At 40.2% G+C, this 23,666-nt stretch overlaps 1 protein-coding gene across 1 annotated transcript in view; it reads right to left on the bottom strand.

Annotated features, from left to right (window-relative positions):
- LOC308143677 (solute carrier family 12 member 9) overlaps positions 1 to 8,841 on the bottom strand; it is a 69,001-nt gene extending 60,160 nt beyond the window's left edge. The window contains exons 1-4 of the mRNA XM_080514562.1: positions 8,342 to 8,841; positions 6,294 to 6,428; positions 4,848 to 4,985; positions 3,212 to 3,538 (exon numbers count right to left, since the gene is read on the bottom strand). Of these exons, the coding sequence (XP_080370688.1) occupies positions 3,212 to 3,538; positions 4,848 to 4,985; positions 6,294 to 6,428; positions 8,342 to 8,582 (841 nt within the window). The 5' untranslated portion in view covers positions 8,583 to 8,841. The remainder of the gene's footprint in view (positions 1 to 3,211; positions 3,539 to 4,847; positions 4,986 to 6,293; positions 6,429 to 8,341) is intronic.
- Positions 8,842 to 23,666: the final 14,825 nt, after the last annotated feature.

Below are 23,666 nucleotides of genomic sequence, written 5' to 3'. Positions count from 1 at the left end.
TGTTTACTCCCATTCACAGGAGGAAATGTTCCTGTTTGTCAGGTTTTGTTTTTTTTTTAGTGAGTGGTCCAGTGTTGTGAAACTCACCAACCACATTTAGACTATAAGTGAATAAAGATTCAGAGAAATTTGTTTATGCGCCATGTATCGTACAATATGAAACAACCAGACCCCTGAGGTCCTCAGGGAGAGGTTTACGAAGTGTTTCAGAGTCGGAAGAAACAAAGTGAACTTGTAGAACAAACTTCCTGCTGAGACACACATTTATGTTAAATCAGCACTATTATTGACTCATGCTTAAAAAAAAAGATTTTGCTTATTTTTATTTTACTCTTCCTAATTCATAATTGCTCTGTTTTAATGTCTATCACAATCTTAGTTACTGAAGGTTAACATTCTCAATTGCCTTGCTTCAATGTTTTTCTTTGTTTACTTTGTACAGCACTGACTTGCTTTGTGTCTGAATGATGCTAAAACAAAAAACAATGAAATTGCCTTGTGTAAAACATCTGGATTCAGTTGTGGACTCCGCTTCCTGTTTCTTACTGGCGGGGAACTCTTTTTTTGAGTGGAGTTTGCAGGTTCTCCCTGTGCGGGGGATGGGTTTTCTCCAGGTATTCTGGTTTAACTCCATGTTCCAAAGACCAAACAAAAGGTTTTAGACTAACTGGGGACTCTAAATTGTGTGTGTGTGTGTGTGTGTGTGTGTGTGCGCGTGTGTGACCGTCTCAGTTTGCCCTGTGATGCACTGGCAAACTGAGATGGTTCAGAGTGTTTACCATTGGTTAGGTATTGGATCCATTGGGAGTGAAAGACATAATTCACCATGAAAAACAAAAACAAAAAGGTCTCCAGTCGGAAAGTCAATACATTGTCAAGTGCACACGTGGTCTAGGGTCAGGTTGTGGTCAGAGACGGCGTTAAACAAGAGATCCATGTAGGTGTGCAGGGAATTAGGGCAAGTCAATGTATCGGCCTTGTGAGGCATGATAAGAGCGAGTCTGTGCAAAAAGTGACCACGTTTGTGTGTAATAGTTTTCACGTGCCTGAATTACAGCTATTGGCTCACTAATCACGTGGAAGTAAATCCCTGCAAACAAAGTGTAGTGCTTGGTTAGTATTACAGGAACGATAAGATCCACAAGCATTGAATTACAGACTCAGGGAACATATGGAGTATGGGAGCAGTTCAGGGCGTGAGAAGCCCACTGCTTCAAGCCGTCGAGTTGTTCGGCGTTGCATTTGTAACTCTGTGGTGAGACGGGGGTGACAAAGTGCTCAGTTGTTCAAATTCACTCCAACACAACTCAATAGGTGGCATATCGGAAGGTCCAGGGCATCGGGCGCGTTCCACGCCCAGCATATTTGAAGTTGATTGATTGAGGGATTCTTGAGAATAATTATCTGTAATGAGTCGACCTGCTGGAAGGCTGCCAGTGTTTCAGCTCGATTCCTGTTGAACTTTAAAGTCCTAGTGAAATGAAAATTCGACCTCCAAAACACTGTCTATCGCTTCTTGGGACATTTTTTATGCCAACTGGTCCAAGGGTAAAATGTTAAAACACAGCAATCTGTGAGAAAAATAGCCGATAAACAGCGGTATTTTCGCTGCTGGGCGGAGCTTCTGACAGTAATAGAGTGACGTCACTAGATGTACACACGCCCAAGTTGTGTTTACATTATGGAGGATCAGAGTTTTGACGACGAAGAGGGCTGAATTTAACGATATTTCATCATCATTGGGCATTTCAAACCCAGTGATTGATGAAGACACAGAACGGGTCGTTCTGCCATTGGTGACCCCGTTTTGAACATGTTTGAGGAAGCAGAAGACTGTTCGTCCGTGCCTCAGCAGTTTTCACCGCGGTACTTAATACTTTTATAGTCACCGTAGTAACAGTGCAACTCTGTCTTCGTCACTGTGAATGTTTGTGGCAATGTTTCTCTGAGTGTGTGCGTGTGTGGATTCATTAAAAAAAAAAAACAGTATTCATTAGTGGAATGAAAACTAGAAAACTAGATAATTATCAATATTTCTGCTGTTACCAAGGAAATAGTCATTGTTTTCATAGCATTGCCAGATAAACACGAAACTTTTCAGAAATGTTAAAAAAACAAAAACAAAAAAAAACCCACGTTGTGTAAATAAGGTACAAGCTTCTGTATGGTTGATGTGGTGATAAAAAAAACGATAATTTATTCAAACCTGGCACATACCTTCACTCACACTCTGATTAAATAATCTTTATCAGTGGGTCAATATCAAAGGCTACACATTGACTTCATGTGTTCCGTCTGTCTCTTCTGGAACATTGAGCCGATTGTTTTTGTGGTGAAAGGCAAGTAAGTTCTTGAAACATTTTCTTAAATTAGGATTGCTAAAGGCGTCACACTGGCCACCTCTTTGCCATTCCCTGCGCAGGGGCATTTCTCTTTGTACAGGTCACTGGCATTGTTAATGTTTGATGTGAAGATATTATCTTCCCACGAGGGAGGAGCCTCGAGTCCAAACCAAGTTTAACATGACATAATGAGGATATAAGAGGGGTCATGCACGGTAACACTTCCTGGAGACTGGAGCAATTACCCTGAGACTGCTCGGCAACACATGAAGAAGCAGCAGAGGTCGGCTATAGTATCAGAGGATATTGCAACAAATTATCTCCAATTCAGTTTGCGCTTTACGTCTTTTTTTCTTAATGTGCACATGTTGGATTCAAGGCAGTGTGAAAAGGGAGCGTTCCAGAGTAACGAGATGTGAAGTGGGAGTGAATATTTAGTATTAGTTCACGTTGACATGAGAATGTTTCAAGTAAAAACTAATTGTTTTTGCATTTTTGTTTTTGAAAGGTTTCGAGTATAAACAACAGTTTCTTAAACAATGTCTGTTTACACAGAAATGGAGGGCCAACCAGCTACAAACGTACTCAGACATTAGTTGGGACAGATAAAGAAGCTGAGCTGCTATTACTCGTGACTCAACTAGAAGACCAGCAGGAGAACATGGACTGGGAGTCATGCCCCTCTGGGGGCCGCCATTGTTGTTAATGTCGATTTGCTCCCTCCCGTTTCTCAGAAGACAGAGTCAGAGTATTTTAGAAAAGTTCCACTTTGGAAGCCATTTTTAAAAAAAGGAAAATTTACAGTGGCTCTTTAGCGCCTCCATCATTTAAACAGACACAGACGCATCAGAAGACCCGCAGGTTCTCACCCTTCAGGTTGCCGAGCAGAGTGTCCAGCTTGAACCCGGTGAAGTTGGCCGTGGTGGGAAACGTGGGGCCGGTCCCGTTGGGCGTGGGGTTGAAGGAGCTGGACCTCGGCAGCACGATGGTTCGGGGAGCCACGGCGAAGAAGCTGACGAAGATGGTGGCCAGGACGAACATCACCACCACGAAGATGAGGAAGGTGGCCTTGGCGTAGATGTGGGCCCCCACCAGGCACACCAGCAGGCACAGCAGGGCCACGCCCGTGGCGTAGAGCAGGGACCACCAGTAGCCCGACGGCAGGACCTGGGAGGCAGAAGTGGCCACCGTTCCATCTGGGAGGAGGAGAGTCGGAGAGTCATGAGGTGCATTTCAGCGTCCATCATACGGCGTTATTTTAGTGCCAAAAACTCAAGCGCATAAAAACTGTCATTGCGCACAGTTCGACCACTTTGTGTGCGCTATGAATTCTGTGATCTCTCTGCGCACGGCGATATTGCGTTTTGACCCTTAGCATTGCATAGACAGCCTGGTAATTTTCCCTCTTTCCTGATTGGCCACTTTAAACGTCACTTGTTCCTGCACAAAAGCCTTGGGATTTTTGGCACTGAAATGACACCATACCATCACTTCACATTCGTTGCATCACAGTGCACAGAGAAAAGTTACCAACAGTTCAACTGACTTCAGAAAGCCTTTGGTCTGTCTAGAAGTAATTTGATGTTTCGGCCGAGAGACTGAACAAAACCGTGAAAAACATGTCAAAAGTATGTTGTTAAAGAAATCTCGCTCCCGAAGTAGTGATACAATCATTTTGTCCTCAGACGTCAAGAAGCTGGAGATTAAACATTCCGAAGACTCTCAAACTTTCTAATTCTCAAACATTCATGGTTAAGAGAGATTTTGCAAGAACGAAGACTATCGAGTAAAAAATAGTTGAAAAAAAGTTGAAGAACTTTAAGCAACGTGTGAATCGTGAAGCCCTTCAAACGCTTTGACACGTTTTCTTGGAAACTCCTTTGCTGATCCCATTCCACACTGCTGTCACAGCACAGTGAGGTACCAACTTAATTAAGACTTTGTTCAAAGCTCCACTGAACAGTTTTTTTTAATCATTTGAAACATCGGGGGGGATCTCCAAGTTTTACCGACACAAAACCTAATATTTAAAATAGCATGAGCAGTTTCTTTAAATAGACACTTTTTAGTTCCAGAGCCATACCATCTAATGTTATCTGAACTGCGCGACATTATTAACTGTTCCGATTCCAAATGCTTAACTTTTTTGTGTTCGCTCAAGACATATCATTTCTGTAGCATTTAGCATGTATGGTTTCGACAGCTGGTTTTTTTTTTCACTTTGCAATATCACCAGCCAGCCTGGACTCCTTGGCTCTCTGCTCCTCCCTTGGCTATCTTGTTCTAGTGGAGCGGGCTTTGTTGTTTTCATTTGATTGATATGGACACACACACACAGGAAAAAAAAAAAAAAAGCTTGGAAAAACAAGCTTTATTGAGCTATAGTCATAATTTTCAAGTGGTAGCGAAATACGTTTTATTTTAACTACCGTCTGATTATTCTAAAAATGTCTCTCCTTTATGATTTACCAAAATGGCTGAGAATAGAATTTGAATTATACTTACCTTCCGGCACTCCAAACGTGGCCACAATGGCCTCCACCAGACCCAGCACATACAGAGCGCTGCCACAGACGTTGGCCAGGAAGAACATGATGCCGATGCTGCCGCCGAACTCCGGCCCCAGCGCCCGGCTGATCATATCTGAGTCCCGTTAAGGAAGACGAGGCGACACGTTCAGATCTCAGAATTTCAGTGTTATGTGAGTAAATTAGTTTGGGGGGGGTGGATCCGAGTGGAGTAAAAGCTCAAGTTGCACATGAGCAAGAATTGTTAGATATGAAGCTCCAGCCAGGAGGCAGCTAAAAAAAACAAAACATATCTATTCCTTAATACAAGTTAATAGATCTCTTCCTATATACATCAAATTACTGGATTGAGAGGACACATACACTTAGGGTGTCAGACATAAGGCCCGCCGGCCAAACCTGGCACATCACAAGTTAATTATTAAAAATTAAAAAATTAAAAAGCCTCAGCCTGTGATGCTGTCAGGGGGAGTTTGCAAAAACATGCATAATGCAACGGCAATAGGAGAAGTTTTGTAAGATTTTACCGTATTTTGCAGCAGAAGGTTTCATTTAAAGGGGCTTTATGTTGGGATTGTAGTCCATTTTGTAGTAATTGTTTGGCTTTTGTGAAAATAGACATTTTAATCACCTATACTCTGCCCCACAACAAAGAAAAACTTTAAAGTTTAAATTTGAAGGTCATTATGGCACCCTTCTCCCGGTCCACTCAAGTGTGCCCTGAACTAAAACGTATTCGACACCTCTGGGTTCAAGCGTACGCTCTTGAGGAGTCCAATAAGGAGTTCTCTCTTTCTTTAGCTTCCAAGTTATATCTCGGTGGAAGTACTCCGGAGTGAAAGTGACAGTGCTTCTTTCCACAGAAAACAAATGAGTAAACCACTTGCAGCTCTGCTCCGGCCACTGCAGAGAGACACGAGGAGGGAAGTGGAACTTCCGCCGTGTCCACTGGACCGCAGACGAGCCACAAAACCTAGCATCTATTAGCTTCATCTATATAAAGACAGAAACTCAAAAGTTACTGGAAACCAACCAGAACTAAGACGGTTTTTCGGTGGGATTACATTTTTTTTTTTTTTTTTAAATACAATACAAACATTCAGTCACTCGGGCTTCAGCAGCAATAGAAACTTCTGAAGATCTCTTGTCCCCATCGAGAAGCTCTCGGACAGAACTCATTGCTGGCTGCTTGAAAAAGGAACAACAAGCTATAAACATTTGTAACGGACCGATTGGACACTATACAGGTGACTCAACTATAAAACTACAATATATACAGGGAGTCATGCCACTCTGGAGGCCGCCACGTTTATTATTGTCCCATCTACTCTGAACTATTCGCTGCGGCGGTGGTGCACGGACACGGTAGCGGCAATTCCGCGGCGAAGGAACCCGCGATCGCTGGCGACCGGCGGCGGGATACAGTAGGCTCCTCCGGCGTCCAGGGCTCCGTTGGTGGAGATTGCGCAGACCGACAGCACGGTCATACAGATGATGAAGTAGGCCACCAGGAACATGGCGATGGCTTGGTACAGTCCGGACTGTCCCACCACGAACCCTGATCAGAGAGAAGAGGCGGAATGGAACGCCGAGTCGGCAGAAAGCTGGAGCCGAAACAGGCTGGAGTTTAGCTGACCAACATCACTGACCATCGTGTTTAAACTTTGAACCTTCAGCGATGCTGATTTTCAACTTTATTGATTATTACAATCATATGGGTTTGGTTTTTTTTCTCCGTTGAATTGATTCGTTTTATCTCTTTCGGGGAAAGAAAATCCTCTAGCTATATAGAATTTTGCATCTTAAAATAGGTGCTGTTATGGAACACTTTGTAATCAATTATCTTGTTGTCTTACACCTTTCAACAAAATATCTATTACTTCTCTAGCTTTACACTAAATCTCTATACACTAAACTCCACCTGCACATTAACCGCATTTAATCGAACGTTTTTTTTTTTGTTTGTTTTTTTTAAAGCATTACTGCGTATTTATAAAATGCCTGATGGTGTACATCAGGGGTGTCAAACATAAAGAAGTAGCCCACATTTTGCTGTATTTCCCCCGAAATGTTTCAATAAAATTGGCTTCATGTTGAGACCGTAGTAATTTTTATTTTTTGTAGCAATTCTTTGGTTTGTTTGTTTTTTTTTACCGGTCAGGCCCACACTCGATGAAATTGAACTGCATTTGTCCCCTGAACTAAAATGTGTTTTGACACCGCTGCCGTAGACGAAACTCATTGAGAGAAAGCCGAGCTTCAAACTCTTCTAAACGAGCAAAAGAAGTAATAATCTCATACGAACTAAGCTTGAAGAAAGTCAAGCTTTCCTACTTGGCGTGATGACAAACACAGCCACGCACCAACAAAGTTAGGTGTGTCCAATCAAGCATGAGACGAGATAAACTAAAAAAAATTTCTACATTATCTCCACTTTCTCCGTGTGTGATCAATGAGCGTGATGTCTTTTCGTGTGTGTGTGAGAGAGACAGAGACTACAAGGTCACATGATTAATAAGCACCAGAGTGTTATTTTGAGATTAAATAAAATAGTTAGGAAGGCGGCTAAAAATATATGATTGCCATTTTCAACGAGATCTCCCATTAAACATGTTTTTACGCAACATGAACACATTTTGTTTTGACTATAAGTTTGATTTCTTCATCTCTCTTTTTTTTTCCTTCTTCCATCTTATGCGATGAAGACAGTTGAAGCTGCCATAGTTTCACATCCACAATGAAACCTCTGTGAGTTCCTGTGCATACCAACATGTTACAGTGTGAGGCTCCACTGTGTGTGTGTGTGTGTGTGTGTGTGTGTGTGTGTGTGTGTGTGTGTGTGTGTGTGTGTGTGTGTGTGTGTGTGTGTGTGTGTGGCAGCAGCTGACATCTCACGAGACTGAGGTTAAGGAGGGTAGGGGGGGAGGAAAAGTGAAATAAATGCTAGAAAACAACCTGAAGGTTAAAAACCAACACTATTGATGAACCAAATCACCTGCTGCCTCTTTTTTTTGAGTGAGTGCCAGTCGAGGATGTTCACAATAAAAAAAAAAAAAAAAAACTAAACTAAAACAGAAGTTGTGTCTACCTGATTTAAAGCACAAACTTGAAGGATTTAACGAGGTCAATGAATTACATCTGGGGGGGAGAGGGGATTTGTCGGGTTTCTCTGTTAAAAGCGCCTAGAAATAGAATTAGATTTGCATTTGGTGAGTTATAAATAAAGTTGAGTTGAAAAAAATAGCTCATGGGTGAAAGAGGTGTAATGTAAAACCTTCCAGGTGTGTTGAGGTTTAAAAGTTTACACTTTAAGGTACTTTTTTAACAGAAATACGTCGTCATGCCTGTGCTGCAAAAGTTTACAGAAGCCATAAACAATAATTAAAAAAAAAAGATAACACTCATTACGACCCACGTGCGTTTTCGTCACCTGGAGAGCCGCTCACGTGGGAATCACCTGGACGGACTCACCTATCCGGAGAAAGACCACCACGCTGAACATGGACAGCAGCGTGGGCACCACCACGCCGAAGAAGATGGACAGTTTCTTGGGCTGCTGCTGCTGCTGCTGCCGCCGGTGCTGCATGGCGGACCGGCGCCGGGAGCCTCCCGAGAGCTGCTCCGGGGCCGGGCCGGCCGGAGGGCCCCGCGGCTCGGACTCATTGACGCTGGTGGAGAGGCGGTAGTGGAGCAGAGGGGTCCGCTCCGTCATAGTGACAACCGACCCGGAACGGCGCGACTTCCAGCCACCCGAGGAAAAAAAATAAAAAAATAAACAAAATAAACAAAAAAATACCAAAAACTGACAGCTAAATCCGAGAGATTCCCAGGATAAACTCGAAACTCATAAGATAAGTTGACCGTTTCTGGAATTTCTAGTAAAAAAAAAAAAAAAGAAACAACTTACTGAGCGATATTACAATGCAGGAAACAGCCGCTTTACTTGGTTAAAAAACATAACTTAAAACAGCGTTAAACCTACATGATTAAACAAAAGAGAGCACGCCCTTCACGAGTCGTGGAAAATGTGGTTTGAAACTCGGATAAAGTGCCGCATCCAGAAAGTGCTCCCGTTTGATTCTCCATACAACCGTGCAGGGATTATCATGTGACGCAAAGACGTCAAGCACGCACACTGACGTGACCCACATTCGATCGGACCTTCAGTATAAAAGCATGGGACAAATTAAAACACTAAAACTACTCGAGAGTGCATCTGGGTGAATGGAGTTCTCCAAAAATGTCTCCAAAGTTTTGTTTTGTTTTGTTTTTTTGTTGTTGTTTTTTTTAATTCTGACCTTTTTGTCCGAATCGCATAATCCTATTGACGTGAGAAATTGCATTTTTTTTTTTATCTGATTAATGTCAGAAATCAGATTTGTTTCCCACGGCATTTGCACTTTTTCCCTAATCAAATTCAAGTCCAAATCTAGTTTTCATCCTTTAACCTTTTTATCCTTAAGAAATCAGATTTTCTCCCAGAAGTTTGACTCAAATCCTGCGTATTATAAATTTTTCCCAGATCAAATAAAAAGTTGTTGTTTGTTAAAAAAAAAAATAAAAAATTTTGAGGGGGGGGGGGGGGGGGTTCTTGAGTGTGTGTGTGTGTGTGTGTGTGTGTGTGTGTGTGTGTGTGTGTGTGTGTGTGTGTGTGTGTGTGTGTGTGTGTGTGCGTGCTTATTGCAATAACTTAGGACTGGCTCTGGGCGAAATATACAGCAAAGTCTCTGATTCATCTTTGAATTTAGTTCCATGCCCAAGAACTGTAAAACCACATTATTTTATATTAAAAGTAACAAATCTGAATTAAACTTTAGTGTGTACTTAAGTGTTAGTTGATGCTAATGCTGATGCTTTGGTTGTGCTGTTTCATGTCTGCTGCATTAAATTTACACAAGGCCCATGACCCAGATTTGACCCTGGAAGGCGAATTGAGGCCCACGAGCCACATGTTTCATGCTAAACCACTTGTTACTTTACCTTTCTTTCCCATATTTCTATCCCTGTTTCTTTTCTCTTTGTGATCCGTTGCCATCTCTATGTGCATCCACTTTGCAGTATTATCATGATTGTGTTTCTTTTTGTAGTTCTTTTATATCTCTGTGGGTATTTGTGTCTTTTTAGTGTGTTCTATGTATCTTTGGCTCAATGTGACAAAGATCAAGGAGCCGGTGATGGACCTGAGGAAAAACAGGGTGTCTGTTTATACTCCTATTCTATTCTATTCTATTCTATTCTATTCTATTCTATTCTATTCTCGTCCCAGCTGAGCACATTAAAATACAAGCGTCTTATTTTGAAATCAAAGCACCACACTTCCTGTTCACTCCCGTGTGTCGAAGCGGAGCTTTATGGTTGTTTGGAGCTGCTGGGTTTGCAGCCTCTTCCAGCTTCAGCGTTTCCAGCCCGTTGGCTTCAGTCACATGATCAAGCTGGCTGGACCAATCAAAGCGATGCATTTCTCCCTGCCACCTGCTGACAGGACCCCCATCATGTCAGCGGGGAAAATCGCAGGTAATATTAATCATAACGTTCATCGCCATTATGGATGTGAAACTTGAAAGTTTGGGGGAAATGTGAATGTAAAAAAAAATCCTACAAAAAATTGTGCTTCACGGTACTCACTGGCTTACTGGCATGCATGTTTGCATAGTATGCAAACATACATGAAATAAGAAAATGGAGCTATAATTCCGAATTTGCTTATAATTCCACCTATTTTTATGATTACTATTTTAGATTTTTTTAATTTACATTTTAGTATTATATTTTATATTATAGTATATTTGTTTTTGTGTAATATATAAGTTCCATGGGCAGGAACTGGCTCGCAAACGTACAAAGCAAATTTTAAAAAAAAAACTAAAAGACGAATATTGACTTATTTCTATGTATTTTTTTTATTTTTATTGTTTTACACATTTTTTTTGAGCAGGGGACAGAACACAGCACTGAGACCCGAGCTGATATATTAGTGATGAATAAAAGATAAAAGATAAGTACCTTGTTGCTTACAAACTAACCACAAATGGATAAATGGATGTTGGGAATACTGTAATTGTCTCACGTCATCGTGACAATATCTTTGGTTCGACTCCAGGATGGTCCACAGTAGAATCTTCAACCTGAATTCCATAAAGCAACATAGAAAATGTATGGATATCATTTTATGCTTCTATTGCACATGATTTACATGCACTACATATAATACAAACATTCCTAAATACATACACTAACTACTATAAAACTAACATGGAAACGTGTTTGGATTCGAAACATTGATTTTCTCCAAATTTAAACTACAAAAACAAATATCTAATTGTGTTTTGAATTGTTTCACCTTCTTGTGTCAACATAAATCGACTCTATACCTCACCAAAGTATCTACTGGAGGCCATCTCTTCACAGGGAAAAACAAAAAAACAAACAAAAAACAACTTTCAGTCGAGCTATGGATCCTTATTTTCAGTGCAAAGCACAGCACTCTGCAGCGCACCTCCAGGACCTGCAGAGGGCGCTGCAGGCGCAGTTTTGGATTATTATCGCGATAGACCCCAAAAACAGTTCATATTGTTATTGTATAGACATTTTACAGACCTACGGTGAGGTTTGCATACGTATAAAGGTCTACGTTGTTGATATTAACTACATAAATTAAAGACTAACTTGTCACATGAAGGTCTAAATAAAAGAAAGAGAGAGAAAGGGTGTTTATACTATGAACATGTTTTAGAATAACTACACAGGTACCCAGGGTTAGTTGCTCAATGAAGTGCAGGTGATGTTTATGCCAGAGGGAAACCGATAATCTAAACCGGGGGCGTCAAACACATTTCAGTTCAGAGTCCACAAACAGAGCAATGTCATCTTGAGTGTGACGGGATGGTAAAATAATACCATAATAACGTTTCATTTTAAACTTTGAAGCTGTTCTTTGGGGCACAAAATATGCATAATGAAAATATCTATATGTTCACAATGTTAAACAATTAAATTGGAAAATAACTATAATTGCAACATAAAAGCAATTTTCTATGAAAACTTCTGGCGCAAAATACAGTGAACTGTCCCCAAAACATTTCTACTGAAGCTGTTCCATTTTCAAAAGCTCCTCCTCATGGCAGGGCTTTGAGGTTTATACTAAATGGATGGGGGGGGGGGGGGGGGGGATACAATAACATAACCAAATTAAAGCTGCATGCAGAAAATTTACCTGGAGATGCAAAGCACAAGTAACCTGTACAATTAGGCTGATACCACTTCTAAAGTTTCAAATGTGCATTAGTTTTTAAATATTTACAAAATCTGTATCTTGTGTTGAATTTATGAGGTTTCAATTAGAATGTATCGAAGTAAACACATACATCACATTTTTTTTACTATTTCTGTACCTCATTTTATTGTTTGTAGTCTTCTTTTACAGAATTTTAAGACAATTCTGACTTTTTAGAATTTAATTGAATTGAATCAACTTGAATTGAAATACTTTATTGATCTCAGAGGGATATTTCTTTATCCATTGTTCCACACAGAATAAATATAAAGAAAGTTGAGTATCAAAGGATAAAAATTAAATAAGTCATTTTAAATGTTGATATGTACAAGGCTTAATAGAGACTAATATAAGTCACACAAAGGATGAAATTAAACAAAACACAGTCAACACTATTTACAGGGAGGAGTTATAATCTTATAGCCCCATGAAAGAAGGACATGTTTAGTTCTTTTAACCGTTTTATCTCTTTTCTCATCAGTTATGCTTGGGCTTTTTTTCTTTCCTTTTAGAAATTACAGTCATTTTAAAAATGACTGCAGTGTGTAAATAAAGTAAAAATAAGAGAAAAAAAATGTTTGTTTAGGTATAATATAGTGAAAGTCTCAAGGAGCTACTACAAAAGGGCCAAAATGTTGCACTAGAGCCGCAGGTGGCAGACCCCTGATGATCTTTTGTCTTGGTGGATGTCTCACTAATGTTGTGAGACCAGAGAACCTTTCAGTTCCTGGAGAACACAAGACATTTCCCCAACGGTCTTGCACCTGGGAATGATTCAAGTTCATGTATCTTTCTTCTCGCCAAAATGTTTCTCGGTCAGTCCAACCCTCTAGTCCAGTTGGACATTTCCTAACACACTTGATCCTGATGACAGACGACAGACGACAGACGACACTGAGGACACGGCTGTGGCACGAACAGGAGTTTTTCTTGAGTGTGGCATCGTGGTCCAACTTGTCCAATGAATCCATTTCGGACCAAATACTCACAGTTGAAATGGCGACCGAAGTGAAACACTAAAGTACTGATCGCAACTTCCAGCTTTAAAGCAATGCTTCTCCCCCGTGGCCGATTCCTTTTCCCTGGATTGTCTCCTCATCATTCTCTGTGTCCAATCTGGCATCACGGCCCCCGAAATGTCCATTCGATAAAATAGCCACAAAGTTGGGTTTTTGCTAGCCCTGTGCTTCTCAGCAGACGCTGCGTTGGACGTCAACAGCGAGGCGATCCAGCTTTCCTCTGAGGAAGCGTCGGTACTCCGTCAGCACTTGGGCCAGGTCGGTTTGGCTGGAGCAGCTGGGCACTTCGGGAGGAGACACTGTGGTGTCGCCGTCCTGTCAAATGAAGCAGGGTTGGTGAGATATGTTGGTTCAGATGTATATTTGTGACATTTGGTGGGTATGACTGGTTAAACACTGTCCTCAAAAAACTGCATTCCATTACGTCCAAAGAGGATCAGAGTCAGTTTGTCCTTAATTGATTAAAAGACTAATTTCTGCCTCATGAAATATGGTTCCTTTTGTTAATGCAAATAACTAATAAAACAGACTACAAGAAACACACCAAAAAGTGAGATGAGTGAACAAGTTTCACATTTTCAAAAAGTTGAATTTGTCATTCTGCTTCTCATTTTTGTCCCTTCTACTTAAATGAATAATGGTTTTGTTCTAACACCAGTAAATTAATGAAAATCAGTTTTTTTTCAAGGTAACATCAAAATCCCCCCAAAAAAATCTAAATCAACTTTATTTCTATAGCCCTTTTATAATCACCCGGTGACATCCAAAGTGCTTTACAAGCTAAAACAATACATTAAGAATTAAATACGAGAATAAATACACAAAAAAAAAAAAACCAAAAAAACATGATGCATTGTTGTGCCAAGCAGACAAACAAAAGAGAGTGTAGCTGCGAAGTACACGTTAGCTATAGTTTTGGCTGTGTGACGGTCAATAAATAGTAAAAGTTTTCATGATATCAGCCAAGTTTTAATGGGCCTATACATGCATACAAGTCCACACCAGCATACACGCCCCATGAATCGACAAATATCCAGCTCTTTGGATCACGATTGGAGGTTGAAATATTTTTTACATCCAACCCAATTTTTCAACTAATGGATTGACAGGGTATGACATGCCATGGCAAGGAGTCTGTTGTTTAATTTATCATGCTCTAATCTTTACCTGACATATACTTCTTAACTCCTAATCTTTGTTTTCAAAAATTGCACGTAGTGCAAAAACAGAAAAGTAAGTCATATAACCCTCATTTTTTGTATTCTTACCAATGGTGCAAGCATTACTAGATGGTTCGTTATAGTCTTTAGTTGTGTGGAAGAACCTCCTATTTATTTTAATTGAGCTAAAAGTACTATAGTTATTATTAGAAAGTATCAGAAATAGCAAAAAACCTCTCCTGTTAGATAACAGTGCTGCATTTGATACTATTGATCCGACTATCCTATGGAGACTGGAACATATCACTGAGATTCAGTTTAAATGTACGTTTATTTAAGGTACAGACTAACATTTATTAGGCAGGCTTGTTTAGGTTAATCATCACTCTTGAACTCAGACTGAAGTTAAACATGGAGTTCCACAGGGTTCTGTCATCAGACCTATACTTTTCACATTATACAGTACTTCCTCTTGGGAACATTTTCAGAAAACATTCCGTTAACTTGTTGTGTTAACTTGTTGTGCAGATGATACACAAGTCATTTTATCAATGAAACAAGACGACACTGATCAACTTGTCTTAAACACATAAAAGCCTGGATGAGCTGTAATAATCTGCAGTTGAACTCAGATATCAGACATATTTGACTCCCAAAACGTGTGAGAAAGAATTTATCGAAACATCAAATAACACAGGGTTTATTTTGATTGCCCTAAAAGTGGGATATTCATCATTTTAGGTCTTGGAAATATTAAAAACGATCAACAAAATACGTGATCAGGTGACGTAAATATAAATGTCACTCATTTATAGGGGCTGAACGTTCATGATATGTAGTGACGTGGCCAGCTGTCGTACTGAGGGGACAGACTGGAAGGTACAGAGGTATAACCACCGCTGCCACGCAAAACAGCACAAACATATACACTGTGCTACCTGCTTATGATACCAGACATAATTTGAAGTTCTTACCTGTATTTGAAGGCTGTCGACAATAGTCTGGTGATTGATGATGCTGCGCTCCAGTTTCTTTAAGATTGAAGTGTGACATTGGCTCGTGACTTGTGTTCTTATATCTTGAACTCCACTTTTAAACAATTGCAGGTCCCCCAGTACCTCCAGACGTTTCCGATGGAGCTTGAGAAGCAAACACAACAATCTTACAATGTTATTTATAAATAAACTCCATAGATTCCATGTAAAATGGCAATGGCAAAAGGACAGCTCTGGTCAAAATGACTAATGATCTTCTCATGGCCTCAGACAAAGGACTGATTTCTGTTCTTCCCTTGTTAGATCTCAGTACTGCATTTGATACTATTGATCATAACATCCTAGTACAAGGGCCTGGAACATGTCATTTGGGTTAAAGGTACATCAATATACTGGTTTCAATCATATATTCAGACAGGTTCCACTTCCTTCACGTTAACGATTGACTGTTCAGCTCAGACTGCAGTTAAACATGGAGTTCCCCGGGGTTCTGTCTTAGGACTTATACTTTTCACACTAAACTTGCATCCCGTATGGAATATTAGTTAAAAAAAAATAGTCAATTAACTTCCATTGTTGATACATAAATCTATTTATCTATGAATCCTGATGATACTGATCAACTTCTCAAACTCAAAGCTTGTGTTAAAGACACAAAAGCCTGGATGAGCTTTAATTTCTTGCTTTCCTTGGGACTTCTTTCTTTGACCTGTAATGTCTCTAAAATCAGGAGTATAGTGACTCAGAGAGAAATTATTCCATCCATTATTCTATCCACCATTTTCTTAGAAGCTGCTATAGGTTTTGATTGCTAAGAGACCTACACTGACCTTCTTGCCTTTCTCACTCTCCATACAGTGATGTTTCACAATTACACGTCACGAGCACGTTCTCTGTACTGTAAACCTTTGTCCTGCATTATGATGATTGAATTGTTAGTTTTTTGTTTGTTTGTTTATTTTTCTAATAAATTAATAATAAAGTAAACCAAATTAAACTAAAACATTCCCTTTTACAATAGTTTCCTTCCCTATTGTTGTTATGGCAAAAATGCGAATTTAAAGCAATACATTGGTCTGTTTATAAAAGCAGTAAAACATGCAATACTTTTTATGGGCACTGCATCAGTCAGAGTGGTCATGTTGCAGAAGAGCTTTGATGAAGCCAAATATGATGCAACTTTCCAGGAAGGTTATTCAAAACTTTCCAAAATCTTTTTTTTTTTTTAAACATGCCATAGCCACATAACTTGTTTCTTAACAAATACTTGTGCTAATGCTCTGAATGAAGCTTGAGACATCAATCAGTACCAGTTTGACAAGTACCAATCAAATTTCCCCCGTCCATGGAATTGAAAAAGCTCCGCTGCTCAGACACAACCTTGCAGGCGTTGGAAAAGTAAATCAACAAAAGATAAAGCCAAGCCAAACTCCACAACTTCTCACTACCTGACAACCACAATTCATGTGTGCGTGCGACAGTAGATGTCCAGTTGTACTCACAGTTTTATTTGTCCAATCTGCTGCCTGTATCCAAACACAGGGCAGCTGGACAGGAGAGGAAAAGGCTTCTGAGGCCGTGCAGTCAGTCTGAGGAAATCAAATAAAGTGAGTCATACACAGAAAGGTGTCACTATTCAGTCAACAGAGAATGTACTTCCGTTTCAACAGATTCGAAGGCAAGGACCTTTCTAAGGAAAACTTCCATGAAGAGATGATAGCTATTGGAAGAAAATAACCATTTCTCTTCTCACTACTGAAGTCAGTTGTTTTAGTTTTATTGTCTCACCTTGTCCTTAATCATTTCCATCATATTTGTCCTTGTGTCATTCTTGCACCAAAAGTCAATGGCTCTTGTTTGGACGTTGGGCATTTGGGTGGAAATCACTCCCATCAGCAACAGCAGGAGTCCTGGAGGAGCATCAACAGCCACACTGATGACGGAGCTCCGTTACTCAGCAGGATGAAGAATTTTACCCGTTTATGACTGTATTTTAATTCTTCTTCTTGAGCTGCATTGTCTTTCACCTGTCTTGAACAAAGGTTCAAGGCAGGCCCTGACAAGTTCTGTATTTCTAAATTTGGGTTGATCGTTAAAAAAAAGGCAAAGGGTGCTTTGTGTGTGTCAGACTGAGGATTTCTCCTGAAGCAGTAGGCCTGATAAGGAGACCATACATTTGTGCAAAGTTATTTAATGTTTTCTTCAGTTTGGTCTCGCAGTATGTTGTATTGTGTAACATGTCGCATGTTTATGCACCGCCACAAGTATGCATGAATCATGGCGACGTCAGATCTGCCTCTCTGTGAATAAGAGTAAGAGACCGTTAACTTACTGCTATAAGCCATAACCCTTTCCTGGATGCATGTTGTCCCTCGGCTCTGGTTTCTCAACCTTCATCGTTCTCCTATTGGATTTCCCGGAAACAAGAGCAGAGTTTTGGCACTCTCAAATCGTACAGCGTCCAATCAGAGTCGCTTAATTCCAACCATCAAAGCCTTGAGTGAAGTCCCAAATCACACACACACGCACAAGCTCCGGTGGCGACGCCATTCAGCTGCTTTCTCTTTGGGTTGTTTAATAAACTGGTGAGTCAGGCGTGACGTGTGGCCGAGCTGCAAGCTTTCAGAGTAAGCAGGCGTATGTTTGATTTAGTCCAAAAGTTAATGTTTGACTCATGACTGTCAATGCAAATAAGAAAAGAGAGGCGCCGTGTCGAGGCAGGCTGAGTTAACCAGGTAATGGAATATAGTGGGGGAATTGTGCTGATCAGATCTGTCCTATATTTGGAGAAAGGGTTCATCAGGGTTTAAAAAAAAAACAAAACAACAACAATAACTATAATAATAATAATAATAATAATAATAATAATAATAATAAGAATAATAATACAAAGTTGAGGTAACTTCGTGGAGGATGAATACATATTGTTATGAACAATTTCCTAGTCTTTAATGTAACGTTGGAAAAAAAACATATGATAACTGAAAAACTTAAACACTTGAATTCAACAAGGTGTTTTCTCTAACTCATATCAGCCATTTAATTATTTCAAAGTGAAATGGAATCTGCTCTACTTGATGATATCTGATAGGCAGTGATTAATCAAATGCCTAAAACCCTGATGGATTTCTATAATGGCAACTATCAAACCGCTAAGTCCCAGGAGAACATGGACTGGGAGTTATGACGCTCTACAGGCGAACATTGTCGTTATTGTCCCTCTTACTCCTGTGTGGGAAAAAGAACTATTCGCTTTGGCCGTGGCACACATGTCCAGTATCAGCATTTCAGAAAAGTTGCGTTTTCCCTCGTATCCTATCCATAGAGAGAGATTCGGACGTTTTTTTTTTTGTTTTTTTTTTAAGTTTCACCTTGGGACCTGATAAACTGACCCACAAAATGTAACAAAAGTTTTCCATTTTCACTTGGACATGTTGTTTAAACGGGGCAACAACAACAAAAAAAAGCCAATTGTAAGCACCATAGATGGGGATGAACCAAGCTGAACTGAGATATATTGAAATTCTTTCTTTGTTCTCTATTAATATATTATTCCTTTTTATGACTTTCTTAATCATCTTGAATCAATATTGATTATTTAATTCATTCCCTTGCTTTAATGTATTACTATATTTATATTTATATAATATATTACCTTTATCTTCCTGTAAAGCACTGTGAATTTCCTTGTCATTGAATCATGCTGTACAAATACATTTGCCTTGATAATCTAATGATAATATACTTGTCAATGTGAACTGTTTGGTTTAATTACATGCCTGTTCCATGCTGTATAATACCGAATCATGCGACTTGCCACTGGTACCTCTGACACGTTTCTGGCGGTGATTTGCAAAGATTACTGATGATACTGAAGATTTGGTCACCACATGGAAACAAAATATTTCGTTGGCACATATGTTCACAGGCTACAGCTGGATTGTGTAATGAGATCAGCGGTATTGCATTACTTGTGCTACATCTGAAAACAATTTGCATGCATGAATCATGAAGAAAACACATTTGTTCACAAAGAATGGATGTGCCACTCCATATTCATGTACTTTCGTCATCTCAACCAACAAATGGGGACTTCTGTTCAGCACTTCATTTTTATTTGTCCAAAATAAATAGATTGATCACAATAGTTGTGTTTTTCCAATTTGTCAGCTTTTGGTTGCTTGTTAGTCTGGTGTTTGAGCAAGTCCAGAGCTGATCTTTATTGACAGATGGGGAATGAACTGTCTGTATACTTTGTGTCTTCATTTGCAACAATTCAATTGTGTCATACCTCAATGAAATTGATATAAACTTGAAAAACGTAAGCAGACATTGGCATCTCCCTCATTTTTGATTCTGTCCTCAGCCCCATTTGTTCCAGTTGCATCTTGCTGTGATTCACTTCCTGGTTTTGTTTTGTTTGTTTTTTTAATGATGACTTTATATGTGCTTAGCACTTGTTCAGTACTGATGCTTTCAAATCTACATCAAATCTATAAAATGCTTAAATTTTGACCTCACATAAAAGAGGAAAACTATGTGATGTCAATCAATCAATCAATCCATCCATCCATTCATCCATCCATCCATCCATCCATCCATCCATCCATCCATCCATCCATACATACATACATACATACATACATACATACATACATAAGCAAACAAACTCGATCTCGAACAGACTTCTCTCAACTTCTTTTGAGTGTTCCAGGGTTTGTGTGCCCGGTTACACAACAATGTTGCTCAGAGTCACTGAAAATGTAGCTTTCTGAAAAAAAAAACCTCCCAAGTTGGAACTTTTCGAAAACATTCCGACTTCATCTCCTTGGAAGTTGGGAAAACGGCAGCTTTTCTGAAGCTTTACTACTGCGCACACTTCATCATCTGTCCATATGCCACTGTTTGGCTTCCCAAAAACGTTTTGAGGATGATACCAGACTGGTAGCCTTCATTGAAGGAAATGTAATTTTTTTTGTGTCTGGGCAAAAAAAAGTTTGGGAATCACTGACTTAAAATAAAATTCTTTCACATCTGTGCAGTAGCTCACACCACGGTATTCCTTTGCAATTAGTTTTGTCTTTCTGTTCGTTGTTTGTCTTCGAATTTGATTATAAAACATAAAGACCACAGGAAACACAACATTATACCTGTTTAGTTCCCACCGCCATTGCGATCAGATAAATACTTTGGTCGACACGCCCACATCTCATTATGAACTAACGACAACATGAATTAAAAGAAAACCATCAAAACAGCTTTTCTTTCAGCTTGATTTGTGCTCTCGATTGCTCCACTAGAGTGTTGAACAAACAAAGGAGAAAAAAAAAGTGTTGACAGATTGTGAAAAAGTTTATAGTGTGGCATTGTGCAATGCTGCAATCACACAGTTACGGTTCACTTGATTTCCCATGATGTCTCGCCAAGCTCATGCCTGAGAGGAGTTACACTCTCAAAGTGTGTGTCTGTGCTCGTTTGTGCATTTTCATTTTCCCACACACTTGCCATCTTTAATCGCTGCTTATGCAAACGACAAAAAAAAATTATACATGGTATTCATAACTGCAGTTCTGTCACTTCTTCTATGATCTTAACAGTTTCTTTCTACCCTCTCAAAGTACAGCCGACCGAAAGAGTATTCAAACTGCCGGAGTTTTTAATGGAAGGATCACTCAGTTATACACAACACACTGTGTTTCACCTGATATTAAACAAACAGCTGTTATACTTCATGTCATTGCATGTTTGCTCTCTGAGAAGTTAAGTAATGTAAGTTAATCTTTAGACCTGTGGGCCAAAACCAGCTGGCAAGAGGCTCCAATCCAGCCCAGGAAATGACCAATGAAAGGATAACGCTTTCAAAGAAAACACTGGGGTTTTTTTTGAAGCCAGTTTCTTTAGAATAGCAGATGCAGCACAACACTGAAACCTGAGCTGAGATATCGGTGATGCTGCCATGAAAGCGAGCAAACTCGCATTACAATTAGACCTGGTTTAAACCACAATGTTCCAAATGCTAACGCCTTCTTGATTTAAGAAATTTTTTGCAGTTTATACAGCAACGTAGAGAAACAACCGAAAACAATCAGTGTCAACAATGAGTGTCTCCAGGTAAAGAAGTGGATGAGTCATAATTTCCTTCATCTTAACAGCACTTAATCCAAAGCCCTGCTTATTGGCTCCCCTCACCAGGTATAATCATCCTACCATAACCACCATCTCATTTCCTGGAGATTCATCCTTCATCTCCTCCAGGCTGGACTAAACTGCATCGCCCTCCTCATTGGAATACCCAGCAAATATTCTGGCTGATTCAGAACAGTGCTGCTACGCACTAATGCCGTTATGGAAACTTCCCACCTTACCTCAAATAACTCCTCTCACTGCAAACCCCAAACCACAACTAGGGTTAGAAATCAACACCTCCTCCAACTCCCCAGAGCCAAACTCCATATCATGGGAGATCGAGCCTTTTGCAGCACGTCTGTGGAGCTCCTTACCCCCAGCCACCACAGGACCCCACAGCAGCTGCTTTTAATTATTGTCAATCAAAACCTTTTAATGGTTGAATTGCATTAAACTAGAAATGGTTCAAAATCCTTCTCAAGGACATGAGATACTCATCCGTCCAGAAACTCTACAAATATGTAGAGATCATTTAGTATTGACGCTCGTCTCTCTTGATAGTAGTGCACTGTCAAGTTGCTCAAAAGACACAACAGAGAATGTTCAGCTGGGCAAACAGAAGATGATAGGAAAATATAATGTATTAATGGAATTGCTGGAGCTTCATTATGAGTTTATCGTTTCCAAAACTTCATTCAGGAAAAAAATAGCATTTGCTGGAAACCCAATGTGTTAAAGGAAGTGCCCCGCATGCCAACTGCCCACAGTGAGGCATGGTGGAGGGAGCATCATGAGTTGTTGCTGCGCTGTCGCCTCAGGGTCTTGACACTTTACATATGGAAGAGAAAGCAATGGCCAAGTTCATCAGTGTATCGTGCAGGATAATGTCATTGACTGTGACTTAATGGACGTTTACTGATGCAACAGGAAAATGTGTGCAAATCTACTTAAAGCCCTGACCCAGTCTTGGTCTTGGCCTAAATTCAAAATCTCCGATCAACAGTTACCGGAAGAGCTTTCCAGAGTGGTTGCTGGGAGAAAAAAAAAAAAAAAAGATCAACCAGTCATTTAATCTGTGGTGCAGTTTCTTTTTCCAGCAGACTGTGAATGTTAAATTACTCTATTTGGTAAAGACATGAATATTTTATGTGGTTATTTGCCACTGACCTATCATTTACATGATAAATGGTGCTGTCAGGGTAAAAATACTCTCTTTTTGCCTTCTGGTTTGGCTTTCAGTCGTTCCATGGAGTGTAAATTCAAAATGGACTGAGTGACAAAACCTACATTGTTTATGTACTATGTACAGATAGTACTTTATAAGGGTGGCTCATCGACCAACTTACTCAATTCTCCATTACTTTTGAGGGTTACAAAGGCTTTTTGGTAACATCTCCACAGATGAAGGAAGAAGCAGAAGAGTCAGAGTACATGTGTGTTTGCACCACTTTTTGTTCCCCAGTGCTAAAGGAGTTTTTTTCAAAGTGGCGTGGGTCGTGTGCCTGGCATTAACAAGCTCTTTGCCAACATTTACATATATTTGCAGGCGTGTGCAAGGGTCCTTCTCCGAGCATTGTCTTGTGGCTGTGCGTCTCGGCAGGAGGAGCTATAACCATGGCAACCTCAGCCATGAGTACCTTTCGCAAGCCACCACCCCCTTCATGTCAACCACTCTCCAGCTGTCTTTTATCTGTAAAACCCCTCTGCAAATTGCACCCACCACAGTCAGACAGAGGACGCAGAAAGGATGGCACAACAGGATCTCTTCATATCTTTTGAACGGCTTCATTCCCTGTGGTCTAAGACGGTGTTCGCTTTTTGCCCCAGCGGGGCCACTCTCTACCCGGTGGAGCATCTTTACGATTTTCTGGCCTAAGGACACTTTCAATAATATGTCGCCTTCAAGTCAGAATGGGCAGTTGATGCTGCTTCTGTGGAGACTAATTTCTGAGACTCAGATTTTGAGATGAGCAAGACAAATATTTCACTCTTAAATGTCCTCTTAGCTTTAAAGCCAAATGTGACATATAATGTGTATCCAGACAATGAAAAAGCTCTTCTAAATACATTTCAAGGATGTGGGGAATTCCTCGAAGGGAAGAAGAGGAGGAGAAAGACTGCTTGCGGCAGTTCCTCCACTGTCCTGCTTGTAACCGAGATTACAACATTGCCCTGATCTTGCCGTGCTCCCATCTGATGTGTGCTCGCTGCGTGTCGGCCGGA

This window comes from Blennius ocellaris (genome assembly GCF_963422515.1).
Source record: "Blennius ocellaris genome assembly, chromosome: 2".
Classification (NCBI taxonomy): Eukaryota; Metazoa; Chordata; class Actinopteri; order Blenniiformes; family Blenniidae; genus Blennius; species Blennius ocellaris.
Note: the sequence above shows the minus strand (reverse complement) of the source record. Positions and strands in the feature narration are given on the sequence as shown.